Source organism: Gossypium hirsutum, chromosome D12 (genome assembly GCF_007990345.1).
Source record: "Gossypium hirsutum isolate 1008001.06 chromosome D12, Gossypium_hirsutum_v2.1, whole genome shotgun sequence".
In the NCBI taxonomy this organism is placed as follows: domain Eukaryota; kingdom Viridiplantae; phylum Streptophyta; class Magnoliopsida; order Malvales; family Malvaceae; genus Gossypium; species Gossypium hirsutum.
Genome location: NC_053448.1, coordinates 42,251,467 through 42,275,026, shown reverse-complemented (window position 1 = coordinate 42,275,026; position 23,560 = coordinate 42,251,467). Strand labels below are relative to the sequence as shown.

Below are 23,560 nucleotides of genomic sequence, written 5' to 3'. Positions count from 1 at the left end.
ATGGACACACTTTTGCTCGTTCTCAAATTAAATTTTCAAAAAAGGTCATTTTTTTAAATATTATAAAAATAAACCATTTTTTTTAAATTTACGAGAATAAACCTTTAAAAAGGCTCAAAGTGACAACACCATTTTTTTTAAGGTGTCACCAATTAATATCGAAATAAAACTTACAAAGCAAATCTTTATATAGACCCAAAGTCTCATTTCACTTGTTTTCTTAAACAATGTAGGATATGAGATATGTGTATATATAGACTCATGAATATGTTTCCAACTTATTCCTAAACAATGTGAGATTCCTTCCTCTTTTAATTAACAATGTGAGATTAAAGGCTACACTATATTTTATATTTTTTTACTTAGAGTTTAAATTTTTTTTTTACAAAAAGTTAACATTGTTATAAATAAAACTTTTAAACTCTATAAGTAAAAAAAATTATAAAATATAAAATGAGTATGGTAAAATATTTTAAAAAAATATTTTAAAAAATACTAATAGTTGAGTGATCATTTTGTAAGTTTTTATAATTTGATAGCTAAAAAAGCATAGTTAAGTGACTACTAATGTAATTTGATCTAGATAAAAAAATATGAAAAATAATAATTATATTTTATGTATATTATAAATTTCTATAAAAATAGCTTATTTGACATAATTAATATACTATGTTTAAATAGATTATCTATCTAATTAAAATACATCTGAAATAAATTTATCAGCATTCATTAGGTGATGAAAATTAAATTAAAATTAGAATTAAAAAATTAATGAGTATAGTAAAATATTAAAAATAAATAAATATTTAAAAAATATATATCAAATTTTTAAAATTACAAAAAAGTACTATTTGAATACAAAATACTCACCATTTATTTATTAATCAAACATTTATAATATAAAATAAAAAAATAAAAAAATTAAAAGTATAACTTCTAAATTTAAATCATGGAAAATTATTTTAAAAATTAGAATTGCATTGATATTAACTTCAAACATTTAAAATTGAATAGAAGATTATTGCATGTACAAGTTTTATATGTGCAATTTGTTTTTTTTTTAATAGTTCTTTTGTATATGCTAACAATTCTAAAATGCAACAAGATTAAAGATCTCAAAAGATAATTTTATGATATGAGAAAATGTTAACAAAATATAAAAAAATAGAAATTGTTTTGTAAACAAAATTATAAAATATGTGTAGCATTTAATCTCATGTTGTTAGTTAAAAGAGGGAAAAATATCATATTGTTTAAGAACAAGCTACAAACCTATTCATTAGTCTATATATACACATATCTCATATCCCACATTGCTTAAGAAAACAAGGGAAATGAGACTTTGAGTTTATATAAGGATTTGCTTTGTAAGTTTTATTTCCATATTAATTGGTGACACTTTTAAAAAAAATGATGTTGTCACTTTAAGCCTTTATTCTCGTAAATTTTTAAAAAAATTTGGTATATTTTTATAATATTTAAAAAAATGATATTTTTTGAAAATTTAATTTGAGAACGAGCAAAAGCGCGTCCACATTAGTGCGTTTTTGTTGACACGGGGAAAGCGTGTCCCCTTAAAATGTTTCCACGTAAGCACGTTTTGGGTTTTTTAGCCCATTCCGATAAATAAAATTTAAAGTGACCCATTCCGGTAAATTTTATCTTATATATTAAAAAATATATATAAACAACTTTAGTCTTATAAAACCCAAATCTAAATTTTGATTATCATACTTTTATTCTTATAGCTTGAACCGATAACCCAAGCTGCTATTCTTATCACATAAGGAAAGAAAAAGAGAAAAAGAAAGAACGAAAAAGGGAGCAATGCATAGGAATGTGATGCAATCTTAAAATCATCACCGTAGATCCTGGCTAATATGGTCGCAAACCCGGTGGCTTTTGACTCCGCAGCAGCCCCTGAACCGCCACGTACTGACCACCTGTGCCACGAATCGCCAAAACGTTGACGTCGGGCACCACGTGGCAAAGCTAGAGTCAATTTTACGGATTTAACCCCAAAGAGCATAGCAACTTGTGGCTGAAATTCGAAGACGAAGGTAGGAATTAGGAGCTATTGGCCAAAGGGCAAAAAGAAAAACTAAAAAATTAAGGGAAAAAGCGCAAGGGTGGGCTTTAGTTGAATCAGCCACTAAATTACTGCCGCTTGGCAACATCTAATGCATCTCTATGTTCTGTACATACCGTTCACTCTTTTCCAGCCTCAAATTAAACTCCCCCAAAATTTTTTTATTTTCAAAAATTTTCCAGAAAAATAAATCCACATGAAATTATAGTGGCTGAGATTTCTCGTAGTCTTTTTTGTGTTTTAATTCTCACAAAAAGAAGAGCTTGTTTTCACTTCTTTTGCTTTGCTTTCTTCAAGTTCTGCTTTTCCAATTTCTGTAGATTCCGATGTTTTTTTCATTGCCGGAAACTATGAATTTTCCGACTGGTTTCCGGTGAACTCATTTTTTCATGCGTGATCGTTGTTTCCAGTGTTCTCATCCTCCATGGCTATTTCTCGAGGTATTTTCAGTTTGCACTTCATTTCTAGGGCTTTGTTTGCTCTCCGTTTGGTTGCTTAAAATGATCGTTTTCGCTCTGCTCAGCTGAGTTTTAAAAAAATTAAGTTGTTTATACGAAGTTGAGTAGAGAGACAAAAAGGAAAACGATTGAATTCTTTTGTTTTTTTTTCTTGGTAACCAAACAGAAGGTAAAGAATTATTGTTATTGGTTGTTACTAATACGAGAAAGTAGGAGTGTGTTATTGATTACTAATTAACACTTCTTTTTTTTTGTCATTTCTCGAAAGGTATTGGTGTCTACGGGTTCGTTTTGGTGAGGATTCTGAATAAAGGAATTTTGTTTTAATTTAATTGGAAGAAGCCGTCTCTTCTCTCTGTTACGGTGGATACTTAAATTTTTTATTTCTATTTTAATTCTCTGGATAGTTAGCTTTCACCTGAAGTTTACTATATGTTAATTAAACTAGTAAAAATTTATTAAATGATGAGGCAGTAATATTAGTTGGAGTAGTAATAGAAAACAGAGACGGATCTCTATCGATTGTTGTCGTTGGCTTTTGTGTTTTTGCAGTAGTAAATAGCAGTCATCAGGTTTTGTGGAGTTCAAAAACGGCTTTACTATTTGTAGTATTGAATGTCCAAAGAAATGAAAGGAGGTTTGTGTTTTACCCGTTGCTCGTTAGAGAGGATTTGAAGCAGCGGTAGCGCTGCCCAGGTCCTGTCAATGGACACATACTCTTCTGGGGAAGAACTCGTTATTAAGGTATTAATTATCAAAATAAATTGAGTATTTTTATTTTTTGCTTTTAAGGTTTGCTTGTTAGACTTGTAAAAAATGGAGGTTTTGTTGTTATTATTTGGACCATTGAACTTTTATGTTGAATGATAGACTAGGAAGCCTTATACTATTACCAAACAACGTGAAAGATGGACTGAGGAGGAGCATAATAGGTTCCTAGAGGCTTTGAAGCTCTATGGACGAGCTTGGCAACGCATTGAAGGTGTTTACTTGCTTTTCCCTCTCAGTAATATTTCAATTGCCGCTGTCATTTTAGAACTATTGTTATTGTGGGCTAAGATTTGTTGGATATATCTGTTAGGACTGAAAAATTAAATGCTTTTGTTATTTATTGTCGTAATTGGAGATTTTTTCCCTTTTTCTTTTACGTGGTGATTTTCAGAACACATAGGAACAAAGACTGCTGTGCAGATCAGGAGTCATGCTCAAAAATTCTTTTCAAAGGTCATTTGGTTCCTTCTTGTTTATGCTTATGCTTATGCTTATGCTTATGCTTATGCTTATGCTTATGTTCAATGGTTTTTTCTGCCGCTTAAATCATGTCTTTTCTTGAAATAAATAAGATATCGATTCGTCAACTGCACAATCTTGAATGGTTGGGAAATCTTACTGATTATTCTCTACTTCAGTTTTCCCTCTTGTATAAGCAATTTTGTTGATTTAAAACAACAAAGAAAATATAGGAGGTTTCCTTGGCATATTCAACTAATAGATCGAGGAGAAAGAGTTAATGCCTAATATATGAAGAGATTACATAGTTTTCTTCGTCAAAAACATCAGTTGCATATCAATGATTAAAATTGTAATCATGTGAAGAAGCACACTGGAGTTTATTTATTCTATAGGCAGGCACCAACTTGAGTTAGATGAGAATCTGAGCTACTAAATACTAATTTTTATAAATCATATTTAGGGTGATAGCCTTTATCATCTCTACAAATTTGGTTTTGGAGATGTCAGCTATATGAATTTTATTTATTTGGACTCTTTATGAGATTGGCTATGCAAATAGGTTTGTCACCCAAGGAGTCTGACCTGTCTGAAAAAAAAGGGGTGTGTTTCATTTTTTAAGTTGTTATAAATGGTTCTTTTCTTTCTAATAGGCATTTCACCAGCTTTTGTGCACAAGGCATCCACTTGTCTGATCACTTTTGAATTTGCTGATGCAAATTTGTACTTAATCTACTACAGCAGAGGAAATTTAATATATTTTGTTACTTGACACATACGGGTAATGTAGGCACATGTAGTCTAAATTTGCATAGAGAGTGAATATAGACCATTATGAAGTAATAAGAAAATTTTGTTTCGGGAATGGTAGTAAGAAGTGAATTTGGGCTGGGCCCAACTACCATGTTCTTCGTTGTTATATTATATGCCAAGATGTTGGCTCTGCTGCAAATTGAATTCTTTGGCATCAATGGGTAGTATGCCAGTCATTTGCAATTAGGATTACCTATTAGTGTGTCCTTCATGTTTAGGGTATCTCAAGGTTGCTAATAGTTCAATGCATCAGCATCCATGGGTTAAAATGAATCTGAACCTAGAGTAAATTTGATAGTTGTCTTCAATTTTAGGATCGTTTTCTGTTAAAGCTTTTATAGTGGCAAGTTTCACATCTAGTCTTCAATTTCAGGATCATTTTTGTTAAAACTTTTATGAGGGCAAGTATCACATTCTTTCAAGACAATATCTGAAGGGCTTTTGTCTTCTTCTTCTTCTTCTTTTTTTCTTTTTTTGCATTTTATTTCCTTCTCTCCATTGTCTCCTTTATGTGGTGGAAGTTTAAAATTTAGTTTAAGGCTGTTTTTATATCGAGCCTAGCTGAAGGTCTTGATTTACTTCTAGAAAAAGGACTTTTTTCCCCTTTGTGAGTCAAGATGTGTTTGATGATGTTGATCTCATATGCCAAATGATCTTCTAACATCAGAGTGGAATATGTTGATTAGTAGTTAGTGCTAGCAGGGATTCCACACGTCTTATGATGAAGGATATAATTTTTTGAATTCTAGAGTGAGTTGATGTGTTCAGATTACTGGTGAGAAATCTCTTTAAACATTAGCAATATTACCGAGTTCGAACCAGAGACTTGTTAGATCTATAATATGAATTTTATTTTTCTTTCTTCCATTTTTGGGAATTGGGAGAGTTTGAAATACAGGATAGGCTACTCATTTAAGGCTAAGGATCATACATCTATATAGATTAACCATTTATGACACAAAACTAATTTCCTTTCTTGGTAATGAGGAACATAAAATGCTGATATGCATATTTTTCTTTTCATCTGAAATATGAGTCATAACTGGAAACTATATTATACCTACTAGGTGAATAGTGGGATCATTCTTCCCATAGTACCTTAATTTTTTTCAGCCAAGCTTAGGAGGGGCATGTTTGTTAGATGTGCCTTGTAGCTAATTGTGGTGCTAGACTTGAGGCATGCATCCCATACGTCCATTTGAAGAGATTATCCTTCTGTAGTGAATTTGGTATGCATTTTCAATAAAAGGAATCACTCATAAAAGTTACGGGTAAACTACACCCAAGGACATTAAACTATTGGTAAGTTTACGTTTTGGTCACTCAACTTTAAAAAGTTACAAAATGGTCATTGAACTATTCAAAAGTTTTCATTTAAGTCATTGGACTGTTAAAATCTCTGCTGCATGGTCCTATCTGTTTGCACCGTCTGCATTAAACGAAAACTCTCATTCCCCTTTTCTTCAATAATTCAGTTTTTCTTTCATGAAACAACTTTAAACGTCATGAATCCACGAACCAAAATTCAAACAGCTTTCTTCTCTGATCTCCAACAGTGACCGTCAGATCAACTTGGATTTGAGGTATGTTCTTCTACTCGTCAACGGGTACTAATCCACCGTACTGATAGTCTAATTGTTGGTTGGAGCTTACTAGATGGCCTTTTTTAAAAAAAAAAAACTTAACAGCCCAATGAGTTAAATAAAAACTTTCGAATAATTCAGTGACTTAAATGAAAGCTTTCGAATAGTCTAATGACCATTTTGTAACTTTTTGATATTCAGTGACCAAAGCGTAAATTTACTAATAATTTAATGAATGTGGTATGCATCTTCAGTAAAAGGTATCACTCATAAAATTTTATTGGATTCTTCTCTTTGGCTTTGCTTAGTAGAGCTAAGAGAAAATTGGAAAGATGAAAAATTGGAAGACTAGAAAGATAGAAAATAGTATCTTTTTTCTTTCCATTGGTGTGCTTGGTAACATGGAAAAATTAAAAGAAAAAAGTACTGTTCTTTCCATTGAGTTGAAAAATGAGATGAAAGAAAATGAAACTTTTGAAAAATGCATAATTTTGAATTAACTTTTGTCTCTCATTTCTCTCCTCTTATCATTCCAATTTGGAATGATTTGTTTTTGTGCATTAGGATGAAAACTGGTACCTCTTTTGTTTTCTTTTCTCTCTCTTTCCTTTCTTATCTAGCACACTCAATTTCATTTTCTTTCCAATTTTCCAGTCCTCCCTCTTATTTTTTCACTTAACTCACGTCTGTAAAGACTTATTTCTTGCAGGTATTGGCAGTCACCTGCCAATTATGTTAAAGTTAGGTACATGGTAATGCATTGCATTTTTTTTCCTTTCAAATTTCTGAGTCCACAAACAAATGCACACATTCTGTCGTTAGTAGTTTCGAACATTTTTATCTCAATTAGCTCATAATTGATGAATCTTATCAGGAGGGTAAGCAAATGAAGATCGTTCAAGATATTATGGTTAAAGCTTTGTGAAATACTTTCTTCAGTATGAAGTTCTAACCATTAATGATATCAATTTTACTTGACAAAAGAACATCATGGATAGTTTGATTCACATTATATGGGATAAGTTGGCAATATGAAGGATTAAACTTGTTTATGCAGAACTTAGACTCTGATTCTTAAGAAGCCACTGGTAATTTTCTTTCCATCTGAATGGAGTAATCCTCTCTCCCTCTATATATACAATTTTAAGTTTTCTTCTAGTAAAATGGGGGTTGGTTTAGCCAAGCAGAACTGCCTGCTTGGCTAAACCAGCCCCCTTTTTTTATTTAGTCAGTCTTGGTGTATGTATATGGTCAACTATGGCCTGGGTGTATGTCTGCTACAGTCAAATGTTAGATAGCGTACTATTCTTCAGGGGACATGTGATAGACTTAAAGGAATCGATTTTTCTTTTTGATGACTCTTTAAAAGTGCTTTAGAGGATTCACCTTTTGGTATGAGCTTACCTGATTTGAAGGACACAATTGCGATGTACTTTCTGGAAGCTGGGTAAAACAAATGTTGTATAAATTTGGCTGATGGATTTTAATTATTTGGTGAGAAGCGGATAAATCTAATATTATGTTATAAAATAAGCCATATTAATTGACAACAGGAGTATAAAATTTTGTACGAACCTCCTGTGTGAGATATTATCATGATAAAACATCCATATTAAGGAGATGTTAGAGCAATTATATGCATGGGCTTCTTGTTTCCTGATGATGTTTGGTATTATTCCGGTTAGATATTATCATGTTGCATTGAATTATGCTATTCCTATAGTATATTGTAGTGTCACACACAGTTAATTTTAGAAATTTGATTCTTCATTGGCACCTTCTGTAATCTCCTTTTCTATATTTTCATTTGATTGATGCTACTGACAGTATTCCATTCTCAGTTGGAGAAGGAGGCACTTGCTAAAGGTGTACCAATAGGTCAAGCTCTTGACATAGAGATTCCACCACCACGCCCTAAAAGAAAACCAAACAATCCTTATCCTCGAAAAACCGGTGCTGCTACCACAGTACAGGATGGAGCTAAGGATGGAAAATCTGAAACACCGATATCTTCTTCACGTTGCAAGCAAGTGTTGGACTTGGAGAAAGAACCACTTCCAGAGGTTTCTTTCTCCTACTCAACTACTTCATTCTCACCTTTAGATATGTTCCCTTTTTTACCTAAGCTTTTCAAATATATCTTTTATGTCAGAGACCTAATGGAGATGAAAAGGCTACAAATCTGAAAGAAAATCAAGACGAGAGTTGCTCTGGGGTTTTTACCCTTCTCCACGAAGCAAATTGCTCCTCTGCTTCTTCCATGAATAAGAATTTTATACCAGCGTCAGCAGCACTCAAAAGCTCTTGCACATTTAGGGAGTTTGTACCTTCTCCAAAAGAGGTAGTAAATCATGACAAACATGTATTCTATGTCTCTCTTGAACTTAAAGAAATTTATAAAGCTTATATACTTAATGTCCAACAGAAAATTCATGATAATGGTACAAGTACGGCCTCAAACCTGGAGTATTCTTGCACTTCATATGATAAACCAGCTCAAGTCCAGAGAAAAGATGATTTGGATGGTGCTTTATGTGCAGATGAAATGCAAGCCGCTCAAAATTTTCCTCGACATGTTTCTGTGCATGTCCTAGATGGAAGCCTGAGAACATGTGCTCAAAATCCTTCCCTGGATATGTCATTTCAGGATTCTGTATTTCACCCTATGGGCGATGTTCATGGACCTAACCTGTCTGCAAATCTAGCTGCATCTGCAGCTACTGAACATCAGAATAATGCTCCGAGATCAACTCAGCAGGCACTGCCACCTTTTCACACTCCCTTTATGCATCTTCGCCCAAATCAACAGGACTATCGATCATTTCTACATGTCTCCTCCACTTTTTCCAGTCTCATTGTATCTACTTTGTTACAGAATCCAGCTGCCCATGCAGCAGCAAGCTTTGCAGCAAGATTTTGGCCTTATGCGAATATTGAAAGCTCAGGCGATTCTCCTGCATGCGGCTTAGGAGGTTTCCCATCTAGACAATTCAACTCTGCTCCAAGTATGGCTGCAATTGCTGCTGCAACTGTAGCAGCTGCAACTGCATGGTGGGCCGCCCATGGACTGTTTCCTGTATGTGCTCCTCTGCATACAGGCTTTACCTGTTTTCCTGCATCCACTGCTGCAGTTCCACCAATGGAGAATGGTCAACCTCCAGCTGCCAAGACAGAACAAAAGGGTAAAACTGATCAAGCTCTATCTCTGCAGGTTGAGCAACTAGACCCCGAAAACTCTGAAGCTTTGCAAGGTCAGCATTCATCATCTAAATCACCTACTTCATCATCGTCGGACTGTGAAGAGAGAGGAGATGCAAAAGTGAATACTGGAGTGAAAGCTACCGATGATGAGATGGCTGCTGAAGTAATTGAGCCTCAGGATGCAAATAAAACAAAGAACAAAAAACAAGTTGACCGGTCCTCATGTGGCTCCAACACTCCTTCAAGCAGTGAGGTAGAGACAGATGCGTTAGAAAAACATGAAAAAGACAAGGAAGATTCAAAAGGAGCTGACCCAAATCATCCACAAGTTGAATGTAGCCGTCGTAGTAGTAGAAGCAATAGCAACCTGAGTGATTCTTGGAAGGAGGTATCTGAAGAGGTGAGTCGATATCTCAATTTTCCCATTAGCTTAACTTTAATTATTATTCTAATTGTATTGTACCATTGTCACTGTATGGCTCCACTACTTATCCAGGGGCGGCTAGCTTTTCAAGCCCTCTTCTCCCGAGAGGTACTCCCGCAAAGCTTTTCTCCTCCACATGATGGCAAGAGCAAGGGGCAGCAAAAGGAAAATATAGGTGAAGACAAGCAAAATCCAGCTGAGGAAGATGAAGAAATATCAACTTTAGATCTCAACAGCAAGACATTGGGTTCTTGTTCTGATCATCAAGAAACTGTGAAAAATGCATTATCAAGAGACAAGAACACTACAGAAGAGGGCCTGCTGACTATTGGATTAGGACATTCAAAACTAAAAGCTGGCCGAACTGGATTTAAACCTTACAAAAGGTGTTCTGTGGAAGCCAAAGAAAACAGAGTGATGAACACCGGCAGTCAAGGTGAAGAGAAAGGTCCCAAGAGGGTACGCTTGGAAGGGGAAGCTTCAACTTGACTTTTACACAATTGCATACAATTAACAAGGGCAAAGTTTGTTTGTTGAATGCAACCTCTAATGTTCTTCCCCCATATCTTATTTCCTTTTCATATGTTGATCTTAAAAGACTTTTATTCGATTGCAGCTCACGAGACTTTTCGTGTAGGTGGTGTTGTGTACTATCTAATATCTACATTGACTTATTCGCTTTCCTGGACTTTTTTATGCTTGCAACTGCAGTTAAAAAACTCCCTCTGAGATGGAAGCATTTAAAGTAAGTACTGAATCTGAATGCCTTTCTTTATCATTATTCTTCTACCTTTTGCTTAGTGAACTCTAGCTGAAGCTGAAACCTTTTTTATGCAATGAAAAGGCAATTTAAACAGATTGCCCCACTGATTCATAGTTTAACTGTTTTTATGCTTCGTTTTTTCTGGGTAGATATATTTTTTGATACCTGAATTTGGTTTCGATGTTCAAATTGGTACATATGTAACATATTTGTCCGAATTGTTACTTGAATTTGGCTTTTCTTACAGGTTTTAGTCAATTTTTTGTAGCTCTTTTAAAATTGGATTATGTGGTCCAATCAATTTATTACACGTGGTACATCAGTTGATGACATGATGTGTCCCATGTGTTTAAATCTGATTGGTCCATGTCATTCAAGATTAACGATGTGATGAAATCAAATTTGAGTATAGTCTGAACCGAAAAAAAAAAGGTACTATTGATGGGGGATTGGCTCTTTTAGTGGAAGTATTTGAAGTGTGGTTGGTCGGGCAGTTGATCCGGTCCCTCAACAACTGATGGTTATCCTTGTATTGAGGTTTTTTCCCTAGCTTTTGTGGAGAGCAATGTACGATTCATTAAAGGGGTAATTTAGTTGGTTGCAAGATTTGGGAGAAATGAGAGTATAGGGTGTGTGAATAATAATAGAGGTATCTTGGTGTCTTGAATTTTGCGGTGCCCAAGTACCTTTTTTATTATTTACACACCTTATATTGACATTTTTTTCGAGTTTTGCAAGTACCTATTTCTATCAACTAAGGTACTCCCCTACTGAACTGTACACGACTCTCCTTGGAGGTTGGGGACAAAACCTTAATATCAGTACGATACTATCGATTGTAGAGTTCGAATTGGCTGCCCTAAGGAGCTGACCCCTTAACAGGTACCAATTTAAATATTAAATTCAGAAGAGAACCAAAAAGTATATTTACTCTCTTTTTTTTTCTTCCAAGCCTTGTCTGTTTGCTTTGGTGTTTAGTTATCATTTGACTCATTGTTTTTGTTTTTGTATTGTGGTTTTTTGTTTTCGGAAGCTTTGCAAATGTATACATATATCTGATAAGTAGTGTTGTTAATTTTAAAATTAAATAATATATTTTCATATTATTTATGTTTTGTATATATTTTTTCGCTTTTATATACAATAAAAATGTTACTTTTGATGTATTTAATTGTTTAGGACTTAATATTACTTTTATTAAAAATTAGTTTATCATCATTTTTAACTAAAATTTATTTGGGTTAGTATATAATACATTCACCATGTACTTTTTTATTCCAAAAATAATTTTAAAAAATTACCAATGCACTAAATATTTTCCAAGTTATTTTAGTTCAGGAAAACATATTTCCCAAAAATATTTTTCAAGATTTTGAAGACAAAAATACAAATGGTACCGACATCTTCTCTACCATATAACTTTTTTGATATTAATTCCCTAGCATATAGTTGATCTACCGTGGATGTTTTCTCTGGATTTTTGGTAGTCACGTTTGTTTTTGGTGATTCCAGTCGGTTTTAAATTTCTCTCAAAATTGGAGTAATTGGGGTTTGTAGATTTAAAAAAGCAACTAATGATAATTGATTATAATAGTGATGCTTTTTGGTCAATTATATATAATTTTTATTAGTATAATAATAAATTTAAATAAATGTTGATAATGTGAAAATTTTGTGGATTAAATTTGTTACATCAAAATTGAATTCACAGAATATATAAATGTCGTGGGTTAAATTTGTTATTGTACTAATAAAAAATTATATATATTGTGAAAAATAATTACAGTGTGATTAATTGTCTTAGGTGTTTATTTTCAAACTTGTCAGGGATTAAACCGATTTGATCTTTTTAGAGGATCAATTTATTTAATATCAAAATTTATGCAGATTTTTTTTAATTTATAATATTTAAACTACTCAAAATTTAGACCACGGACATCCGAATAGTAAATTTCGAGATGAACAGTGAACTTAAATATTTATGCTGAAATAAGTAAATTGAGATGGTGTAATTTAAGAGAAAATAGTAGGAAAACTGAAGTGGGGGTTATCTAGTAAATAAATGCTTAAAGTGGAGGGATTCAAATGTGAATTGGTGGGGACAACTAAAAAGTAATAAAAGTTAAGAGGGATTTGAGTATAATTATATCAAGGGCTAGATTTCATTATTGGATGGAAATTATTAAGTAGTAGTACTCAAATGAACTGTTTTCCCTCTTGATTAATTGCTAACTATGTTAATTTAGGATAATTAAGGCAAATTAATGCATGAATTGGATGGTATTGAATAATTAGCATAACATGAATAAATCTAATAATTAAGGGGCTGACCGAATTGGAATTTTATTCATGTGAGTGTATAGGATAGAGTGTTGACTTTGTAGACAAATTAAGAACCGTTTTTGGTTTATTCAATGGCTCTAGTAGAAGTAATATGTGTAACGATTGTATTCGATTTTATTTAATTGAATGATTGAACTTTTAGAGGGTACGAAATGATTATTAATGTTATTTAAATATTATATTTTAATAATTTGTCCGTTAATTTCCGTTAAGTGAATGACATGATACTTAATTCAAATGATTAACAATTAATTTAATTATTAAATTATAGTTAAAAATATTATTTTGATATTTTTCAAAAAATTTAACAATAAATCTTTTAAAAAATCTTAAAAATAATTAAAAATTATAAAAATCATTAAAAGAACGAAAAGATTTTTTTGTCTCTTTTGATTTTTCCCTTGTAGTCTAATTGTCGTTTTTTTTTCAACTTTTGCTAGTTTGATTAAATCAGAGAATTTAAAGATTGGGGTTTTGGGTTCTCTTAATTAAAACCCAGCTTTTTTTTCTTATAATTTCTGTTAAATTGAAAAAAAAAACTGATTCAATATTGAGTTTTTTTTATATTTTAATAATTTTATTATAAAAATAACTGTTCTAATTTTGAGTTGTTTTTATATTTTAATCATTGGTATATGCTAAAACAACAGTCTGGCATTACAGATGTGAATTAAAAAGAATAAGAAAAACATCAAAGGATTAAGTTTCAAAGAATTGGGTAAAACCCAAAAGCTCCGGTTTAAAGGATTAGGTTAAAATTTTAATAATTTTTAACTAATTTTTAAAATAATTAAAAAGAATTTTAAAAATATCAAAATGATATTTTATCTTAATTATTAACCTTTTGAATTAACTATTTCTATAAAAAAATATATGTCAAAGTTTTGCCTTTAAAAGAGGAAATAGGTAGCCACAAAAGCTGCAAGTTGTATCAAAACCATTAATTATTCTAACATATGGAATCCTATGATCATCTCTTCTTAGTTAGAGTAGTTTGGTTGGGATTGATTTTGGGTTTCAAGTGGACTCAAGTTAACAATTGTTATATTCGGAGTTTTATCTTGTATGTTATACTAAGGAGGAAAAGCATCAACATCAATTTCTTTATTTTATTAATGAATAATACGTATCAAGTGATTATATACATTTTATGAAATATACGGATTCATAGAAATAAATGCTATTTTAAAGGTTATGATGCTAATCCTTAAATGTAATCAACAAAGTTTGAAATCTTCAAGGACTATGGATACAGGTGTTTGAGGGCAAGAAATGGAAGAATGCTGCGGAGAGATATTCCCAAGTACAACAGAGCAAATCAATTAGATCGAATGTTCCTCATGGTACCATATCGGGAATTGCTTTGGTAGCTCGGAAGAAAGGGACTATCTGCCTCGGGGTGTCTCTAACAATCTTTAATATTCAAGGAATCAAATTTACAAGTTCTTGTAGCACTTTGTTAGCACTAAGCAAGCTATTTTATTCGTAACAAGAGAAGCAATGATTGAGGCAAAGAGGTTTGGATTGACTATTGGTATCTCTGCACCTAACATGAAAGCTTTATGCAAGAGTTTTGAGCAGGATGTAAGTTCCATCGATTGGAGGCTCCAACCATTAGCGGAGGACATCAAGGCACTGAATAATAATATATCATTACAATAAATAGGGGCGTTGTTTTAGAATGAGTCATTAATGACAAAACATGATACATCATCTTTTTAAATGAAGTTCAGAATCTAGTTTACTCTTATCTTAAAAAGATAAAAAATCATAAAGCAACATTTAGTCCTTAAATTTGATAAAATTTTCATCTTGATCCTTCAATTTTTTTTATCCACTTTAGTCTCTAATTTTGATAGATTTTCTCAATTTAATTTCTTAACTTAGATCTTGTTAAAGTATAATGATGTAACATTATGAGATTATTTCACATCGTCACATGAATTTCTTTAATTTTTACCTTTTGCATTCTTTAGATATCATATAAAGTTTTTAAAATTTTCAAATGACAATATGACCTAATATTAGAGTGACATGCCAATACACTTTAATGAAATTCAAATTTAGGAATTAAATTGTAACTCACAAGTTTAATAAAAAAGGTTAAAATAGGTCATGTCCCTGTACTCTTCGCAAATTTGAAATTTATTTAAGTCTAATTGTTAACATTGTTACAATTTTTTTTGTTAAATTGGTTTATAATACATATTGAAATAAAAAAAATTTACTTGGTAGCAACTTAACTAAAAAAATGATATTATAATGAACCTGAATTTAACAAATAATTTTAACAACGTTAACCGTAAAACCTGAATTTAAAAATATGAAAAGTAAAATGACTAAATTCCTAAAAATAAAATTACAGGAATTAAATTTCAAATCTATAAAAAAAATACAAGGATTTATGGAAAATTTTAACCTAAAAAAATTGGCAACTAAATCGAAAGAAGAAAACGGGGAGCATAGCATATCCCTAGATTTGTTGCAACCCTAAAATCTCATCACCGCATACAGTGGCTAATGGTCACAAATCCGGTGGCTTTTGACACCAAAGCTACCCCTGTAACCGACACGTACCGGTTACCCACGCCAACGAATCGCATAAACGTTGACGGCAGGAACCACGTGGCATACCAAAAGGCGCTTTTACTAATTGAACACCAAGACCATTGGGAGCGTGTGGCTGATATTTGAAGATGAAGGTAGGAAACAAGAAGGGCAAAAAGAAAAAAAGATAAAAAAATAAGAGAAAAAGTGCAAGGGTGGGCTTTTAGTTGAATCAGCCACTAACTTATTGCCACTTGGCAACATCTAATGTATCTTACCGTTCATTCTTTTATAGCCTCAAATAAATTTCTGCCCAATTTTTGTAATTTTCCAAAAAATAAATCCTCTTGAAATTGTAGTGGCTGAGATTTCTCCTTTTGTTTCTTCCCCATACTGTAGTTTCTGGTGTTTTTTCAGTTGATCACCAGAAAATAAGCTTGCTTTCACTTTTTTTTTTGGGTTTATTCAAGTTCTTTTCTCCCAAAAAAGACAATTTTTCTTTTTCCAATTCTGTTGATTCCGATCTTGTCATTGCCGGAAACATGAGCTCTCCGGCTGGTTTCCGGTGAACCCATTTTTGATACGTGATCGTTGCTTCCATTGTTGTCATCTTCCATGGTTATCTCTTTAAGGTATTTACACTTCATTTCTAGGGCTTTCCTTAAAGGCTTTGCTAAGCTGAGTTTGGAAGTTGTGTTCTTTATATGCAGCTGAGTAGAGAAACGAAAGAAAAGTGATTGAATTTGAATCCTTTTGTTTTTTCTCTCGGCAACCAAAAAGGAGGTAAAGAACTATTATTGGCTGTTAATAGATAGATTGGATGTGGAACAGTGGAAGTGTGTTGTTGATAACTAATTAAAGTTTCTTTTTTTTTCGTATCATTTTCTATTAAAGGTTTTGGCGTCTACGGGTTCGTTTTGGTGAGAATTTTCTTTTAAGTTCTTTGGAAGAAGCCGTCTCTTCTCTTTGTTACGGTGGATACTTAATTTTTATTTATTTTATTTTAATTTTTCCAGAGATTTAGCATTCACCCCAAATTTTTATCAAGTAAATATTTTTATTAAATGATGAGAAATTAATATTAATTTAATTGGAATAAAAATAGAAACAGAGACGGATCTCCATCGATTTGTTGTTGTTGTTCTTTTGTGTTTTTTCTTTTTGCAGTATTAAATAGCATTCATCAGGTTTTGTGGAGCTCAAAAACGGCATTACTATTTGTCGTACTGGATGTTGGAAGAAATGAAAGGAGGTTTGTGATATACTCTTTGCTTGCTAGAGAGCATTTGAAGCAGCGGTGACGCTGTTTCAATGGACACATACTCCTCTGGTGAAGAACTTGTAATTAAGGTAAACTCTTCTCTTAAATGAAGCTTTGTAAAAAAATGGGGGTTTCTGTTTGTTATAATTTGGACCATTGAATTTTGTATGTTAAATGATAGACTAGGAAGCCTTATACTATTACGAAACAACGTGAAAGATGGACCGAGGAAGAGCATAATAGGTTCCTAGAGGCCTTGAAGCTCTATGGACGAGCTTGGCAACGCATTGAAGGTTTTTTCACTTGCTTTTTCCCTCTTAGTTTAGATTTTGCTGCTATCATTTTAGAGTTAGTGTTTTTGTGGATTGAGGCTAAGATACGTAGGATATGTTTGTTAGGACCAACAAATGAATAGTTTTGTTATTTATTGTTGTAATTTTCTATCCATTTTGTTTTTACATGGTGATTTGCAGAATATATAGGAACAAAGACGGCTGTGCAGATCAGGAGTCATGCTCAAAAGTTCTTTTCAAAGGTCATTTGGTGCCTTCTTGTTTATGCTTATGCCTATGTTCAATGTATTTTTTTTCTGCTGCTTAATTCTTGTTTCTGCTTGAGATATATGAAATATCGAATCGTCAACTGTACTATCTTGAACAGTTGGGAAATCTTACTGATTATTCTATTACTTCATTTTCTCTCTTGTATAAACAAATTTGTTAGATTTAAAACAACAAAGAAAATATATGAAGCGAATGTATAGCTTTCTGTGTCAAAAACATCAATCATATATCACCGATCAAAATTATAACCAATTATGTAAAGAAGTACACTGGAGTTTGTTTATTAATATATATAGAAAAGGCAGCAACTTGAGTTACATGAGAATCTGAGCTGCTAAATATTTAAACCATATTTAGGGTGATAGCCTTTTATCTTCTCTACAAATTTGATTTTGGAGATGTAAGCTATTTGAATTCTATTTATTTGGTCTCTGTATGAAATTGGCTGCGCAAGATGGTTTATCATCCTTGGAGTCCGAAATAAAAAAGGGCATTTTTGGTTTTTTAAGTTGTCATAAAAGGTTTCTTTCTAATATGCCTTTCACTAACCTTTTATGTGCAAGGCATCCTCTTGTCTGGTCACTTTTGAACTTGCTGAAGCAATTTAGTACTTAACCTACCACAGCAGAGGTTTTGAAAGTTAATATATTTGGTTTCTTCGGATAAAAGGGTCATGTAGATACATGTAGTCTAAATTTGTATAGAGAGTGAAAACACACCATTATGACGTATAGTAAGAACTAAGAAGTGAGTTTGTATACAAAGTAAAAATACACCATTATGAGGTATAGAACTAGGAAGTGAATTTGGGGTGAGCCCACCTATCATGTTCTTCGTTGCTATATTATATGGCTAGATTTTGGTTCTGGTTTAAACCAAAATCTTCAGCATCCATGGGCAGTATGCTAGTCATTGCAAGTTAGGATTACCGCTTACTGTATCCTTAATGTGTAGAGTATCTCAAGGTTGCTAATAGTTCAATTCATCAGCATCCAAGGTTGACAAGGAATCTGCAGTTAGAGTAAATTTGATAGCTTCTAGCTTTTGATTTTAGGATCATTTTTTTGTTAAAAGCTTTTATAGTGGCAAGTTTCACATCCTTTCAAGACAATATTTCAAGGGCTTATATCTTTTTTGCATTTTATTACCTACTTTTTATTATCTCCTTTATGTGGTGGAAGTTTAGGGCTTATAATCTCCTTTATGTGGTGGAAGTTTAGGGCTTATATCTACTTAGTTTATGGCTGTTGAAGATGTTGATCTCATAATACCAAATGATCTTATCTAACATTAGAGTGGATATGATGAGTAGTAGTACTAGCAGGGATGACACGAATTTGTTGAATTCTAGACTTTGTTGATGTGTTTAGAACTTTAGATTACTGATGAGAAATCTCTTTAAACATTAGCCATATTGCTGGTGTGAGCCAGATACTCGTTAGATCTAAAAAATGAATTTTATTTTTCTTTCTTCCATTTCTGGGAATTGGGAGAGCTTGAAATGCAAGATAGGTACTCATTTATGCTTAAGGATCATACCTTCTATATAGATGTTATCATTTATGATACTACTAATATCCTTTCCTGGTAATGTGGAACATAAAATTCTGATCTGCATATTTTTCTTTTAATCAGAAAGATAAGTCCTAATTGAAACTATATTATACCTTCTAGGTGATCATACTGGGATCAATCTTCCCCATAGTACCTTAAGTTTTGCAGCCAAGCTCACAGCAGCATGTCTGTTAGATGTGCCTTGTAGCTACTAATTATGATGTTAGATTTGAGGTATGCATCCTATAGGTCTGTCTTAAGCGATTATCCTCCTTAAGTATACATCTTCAGTAAAAGTAAGATTTTACTGGATTCTTCTCTTAAAGACTTATTTCCTGCAGGTTATCGGCAGTCACCTGCCAATTATGTTAAAGTTAGGTACATGGTAATGCATTACTTCCTTCTTTTTTTCCTTTTCATATTTCTGATGTCGCAAACAAATTCATGCATAACATTTTTATCTCGATTAGCTCGTGAGTGATGAATCTTATCAGGACAGTAAGCAGATGAAGGTTGTTCAAGAATATTATGGTTAAAGCTTTATGAAATACTTTCTTCAGTCTGAAATCCTAACCTTTAATGATCTCAATTTTACATGACAATGAACATCATGGATGGTTTGATTAATCTTATTTATGCAGTACCTAAACTGTGTTTCTTAAGAAACCACTGGTAATTTTCTTTTCATCTAAATACAGCTAATCCTCTCTTCTCCTAGTAAAATGGGGGTTGGTTTAGCCGAGCAGAACTGACTGCTCGGCTAAACCAGCCCCCTTTTTTTATTTAGTCAATCTTTGTCTATGTATATGTTCAACTGTGGGCTGTGTTTATGTCTGCTACATTCAAGTATTATATTGCTGACGAGTCTTGAGCAGACATGTGATGGGATGAAAGGATAAAAGAAGAATCTAATCTAATCTAATGTTATAAAACAGGCCATATTAATTGACAACAGGAGTATAAAATTTTGTATGAACCTCCTGTGTGAGATATTTGTAGATTGTAGAGCAATTATATACTTGGACTTCTTGTTTCCTGATAAGATTTGGAATTATACTGGTTAGATATGATCATGTTGCATTTAGTTACGTCATTCCTAACATTAATTTTAGTGTTGCACGTTGTTAATATTATATTGATGCTTCATTGGTGCCTCCAAAAACTCGTAAGATTTCTCTTATGTATTTTCATTTTATTGATGCTACTGACAATAATCCATTCTCAGTTGGAGAAGGAGGCACTTGCTAAAGGTGTACCAATAGGTCAAGCTCTTGACATAGAGATTCCACCTCCACGCCCTAAAAGAAAACCAAGCAATCCTTATCCTCGAAAAACCAGTGCTGCTACTACAGTACAAGAGGGAGCTAAGGATGGAAAATCTGAAATGCCATTATCTTCTTTGCGTTGCAAGCAAATGTTGGACTTGGAGAAAGAACCACTTCCAGAGGTTTCTTTCTCCTCCTCAACTACTTTATTCATGCTCTTAATTATGTTCTTTTTCTTTTCTTCTTTTTAACGTAAGCTTCAAATATATTGTGTTTGTCAGAGACCTACTGGAGATGAAAAGGCTACAAATCTGAAAGAAAATCAAGACGAGAGTTGCTCTGAGGTTTTTACCCTTCTCCACGAACAAAACTGCTCCTCTGCGTCTTCCATGAATAAGAATTTTATACCAATGTCAGCAGCACTCAAAAGCTCTTGTACATTCAGGGAGTTTGTACCTTTGCCAAAAGAGGTAGTAAATCATGAAAAACATGAATTCTATGTTATTCTTGAACTTAAAGAAATTTGTGAACCTTATAAACTTAATGTCCAACAGATATTTCATGATAATGGTACAAGTAAGGCTTCAAACTTGGAGAAGTCTTGCACTTCATATGAGAAATCAGCTCAAGGCCAGAGAAAAGATGATTTGGATGGTGCTTTTTGTGCAGATGAGATGCAAGCTGCTCAAAATTATCCTCGGCATGTTGCTGTGCATGTCCTAGATGGAAGCCTTAGAACATGTGTTCAAAATCCTTCCCTGGGTATGTCATTTCAAGATTCCGTATTTCACCCTATGGGCGATGTTCATGGACCTAACCTGTTTGCAAATCCAGCTGCATCGGCAACTACTGAACATCAGAATAATGCACCAAAATCTACTCATCAGGCATTGCCACCTTTTCATATTCCCTTTATACATCTTCGGCCCGATCAAGAGGAGTATCGATCATTTCTACATGTCTCCTCCACTTTTTCCAATCTCATTGTATCTACTTTGTTACAGAATCCAGCTGCTCATGCTGCAGCAAGTTTTGCAGCTACATTTTGGCCATATGCAAATGTTGAAAGTTCTGGCGATTCTCCCACAAATGAACTAAGAGGTTTCCCATCTACACAAACAAACTCTGCTCCTATTATGGCCGCAATTGCTGCTGCAACAGTAGCAGCTGCCACTGCATGGTGGACCGCCCATGGACTGCTTCCTGTATGTGCTCCTCTGCACACAGGCTTTACCTGTGCTCCTGCATCCACTGCTGCAGTTCCACCAATGGAGAATGGTCAAACTCCAGCTGCAAATATGGAACAAAAAGATAAAACTGATCTAGCCCTAACTACTCAGGATGAGCGACTAGACCCCGAATACTCTGAAGCTTTGCAAGGTCAGCATTCAGCATCTAAATCACCTACTTCATCATCATCAGACTGTGAAGAGAGAGTAGATGCGAAAGCGAATACTGAAGTGAAAGCTACTGATGATGAGAAGGCTGCTGAAGTGATTGAGCCTCAGGATGTAGATAAAATGAAGAACAGAAAACAAGTTGACCGGTCCTCATGTGGTTCCAATTCAAGTAGTGAGGTAGAGACAGACATGTTAGAAAAACTTGAAAAAGACAAGGAAGATCCAAAAGGAGCTGATCCAAATCATCCACAAGTTGAATGTAACCGTCGTAGTAGAAGCAGCAGTAACCTTAGTGATTCTTGGAAGGAGGTATCTGAAGAGGTGAGTCGATGTGTCAATTTTCCTATATATCTTAACTTGATTATTATTCTAATTGTATTGTACATTGATCGCTATACGGCTTCACTACTTATTCAGGGACGACTGGCTTTTCAAGCCCTCTTCTCCAGAGAGGTACTTCCACAAAGCTTCTCTCCTCCACATGATGGAAAGAACAAGGGGCAGCAAAAGGAAAATGTAGGTGCAGACAAGCAAAATCCAGTCGAGAAAGACAGAGAGACATCAACATTAGACCTTAATAGAAAGATGTTAGATTCTCGTTCCGACAGTCAAGAAGTAGAGAAAAATGCATTATCAAAAGATGAGAAGAAGAATGCAGAAGACGGCCTGCTGAGGATTGGACTAGGACATGCGAAACTTAAGGCCAGCCGAACTGGATTTAAACCTTACAAAAGGTGTTCTGTGGAAGCCAAGGAAAATAGAGTGATGAACACTGGCAGTCAAGGTGAAGAGAGAGGTCCCAAGAGGGTACGCTTAGAAGGGGAAGCTTCGACTTGACTTTTACGCTATTGCATGCAATTAACAAATGCGATGTTTGTTTGTTGCATGCAATCCCTAATTTTTTTTCCCCATATCTTATTTCCTTTTCATATGTTGATCTTAAAGACGAGCATTACGAGACCCTTTCGTGTAGGTGGTGTTGTACTATCTAATATCTACATTGACTTAATCGTTTTCATAGACTTTTATGAATTAAAAACTCCTCTGAGATAGAAGCATTAAAGTAAGTACTGAATCTAAATGCCTTTGTCTTCATTATTGTTCTTCTACCTTTTTGCTTAGTGAACTATGCAATGAAAAGGAAAAACGAAAAAATGTTTCCCATAACAATGGAAACAAGCAAAATTATAGTATTTTGATTATCTAAAGTTTTTGAAGACAAAAACATGTGTTTTTGTTGCCGTTTTTAATGAAAATGGAAATGGAAATGGAAAACAAAACAATGCTTTTATACCTTTGTTGTTGCTTTTAATGATAATGAAAATGAAAATAAAAAACAAAATGCCTTTATTTATTAGATTTTGTGCATTGAAATCTCGTTACGATTTCATTGGAAAGTAGCTTGGATGGCTTTGACTGCTACACAACTTAGCATAGAAGATGTTGAATCAGTGCTACCGATGTGATTATATGTCACTCGAGACATGGATGGATAGTGTTTCATATCTGATCAAGCAGTAGGACTAGCGATAGTGGTACGGAACCAATAGAATGGTTGGAATGAACCGTGAGTCCATGTCTTCTACATTCACCATGTCGTTAAGAATATCTACCATGCCACACATGCTAAGGAATAGTGCCAACAAGTTGTAAATGCAAGTATGTACCGATTGACATCCATAAATTTCAGATTATGGTTTACTGATACGGGGTTGCGCGCGGACCAAGATCGAGTTGCCAAGTCACGGGAAACTCCTACGAAAACCCTAAACAATTAGATCTGAAACGAAACAGAAAATTAAAAGATTAGATTTTTTTGAATTTTCAGATCTGAAATAAAATCCCCAAATCAGCAAAGAATCAAATTGAGAATAGAAATAAGTGTTAGGGTTCTTGAAACCCTCAAGGAGATTGTGATTCTGCCCAATTGAACACCAAGATAGTTTTCCCCAAATTTCGACAATCTAATTTCACCCAAAAAGAGTATGGAAAAACCCTAGAAATTGGGGATTTTTGGGCTGATTCCTTAAGATAGAAAAAGGCTGAAAACACAATAAGAACAGAAA

At 33.5% G+C, this 23,560-nt stretch overlaps 2 protein-coding genes across 41 annotated transcripts; both read left to right on the top strand.

Moving 5' to 3' along the window:
• The first annotated feature begins 2,156 nt into the window (after positions 1–2,156).
• LOC107945938 (protein LATE ELONGATED HYPOCOTYL) lies at positions 2,157–10,547 on the top strand. Of its 7 annotated transcripts, XM_041106785.1 has the most exons (10): positions 2,157–2,529; positions 2,816–2,841; positions 3,100–3,291; positions 3,418–3,529; positions 3,710–3,771; positions 8,015–8,236; positions 8,326–8,514; positions 8,599–8,931; positions 9,049–9,774; positions 9,871–10,547. In XM_041106785.1, exons 3-10 carry the CDS (start codon positions 3,253–3,255, stop codon positions 10,285–10,287), a joined length of 2,100 nt encoding a protein of 699 aa, XP_040962719.1. In that variant the 5' UTR covers positions 2,157–2,529; positions 2,816–2,841; positions 3,100–3,252; the 3' UTR covers positions 10,288–10,547. The 7 variants fall into 7 exon arrangements, with proteins under 7 accessions (XP_040962719.1, XP_040962715.1, XP_040962712.1 ...); XM_041106781.1 differs by having other exon boundaries at positions 8,599–9,774; XM_041106782.1 differs by having other exon boundaries at positions 2,188–2,529; positions 2,816–2,910; positions 8,599–9,774.
• Positions 10,548–15,588: 5,041 nt separating this feature from the next.
• On the top strand, positions 15,589–22,561 carry LOC107923114 (protein LATE ELONGATED HYPOCOTYL). 34 transcript variants are annotated; one of them, XM_041106770.1, is made up of 12 exons: positions 15,719–16,083; positions 16,162–16,234; positions 16,346–16,801; positions 16,894–17,005; positions 17,186–17,290; positions 19,171–19,214; positions 20,055–20,276; positions 20,376–20,564; positions 20,649–20,856; positions 20,929–20,981; positions 21,099–21,815; positions 21,912–22,561. In XM_041106770.1, exons 3-12 carry the CDS (start codon positions 16,763–16,765, stop codon positions 22,329–22,331), a joined length of 2,109 nt encoding a protein of 702 aa, XP_040962704.1. In that variant the 5' UTR covers positions 15,719–16,083; positions 16,162–16,234; positions 16,346–16,762; the 3' UTR covers positions 22,332–22,561. The 34 variants fall into 34 exon arrangements, with proteins under 34 accessions (XP_040962703.1, XP_040962699.1, XP_040962684.1 ...); XM_041106776.1 differs by lacking the exon at positions 19,171–19,214 and having other exon boundaries at positions 15,765–16,083; positions 16,346–16,371; positions 16,639–16,801; positions 17,186–17,247; XM_041106777.1 differs by lacking the exon at positions 19,171–19,214 and having other exon boundaries at positions 15,765–16,083; positions 16,346–16,371; positions 16,619–16,801; positions 17,186–17,247.
• The last annotated feature ends 999 nt before the right edge of the window (positions 22,562–23,560 follow it).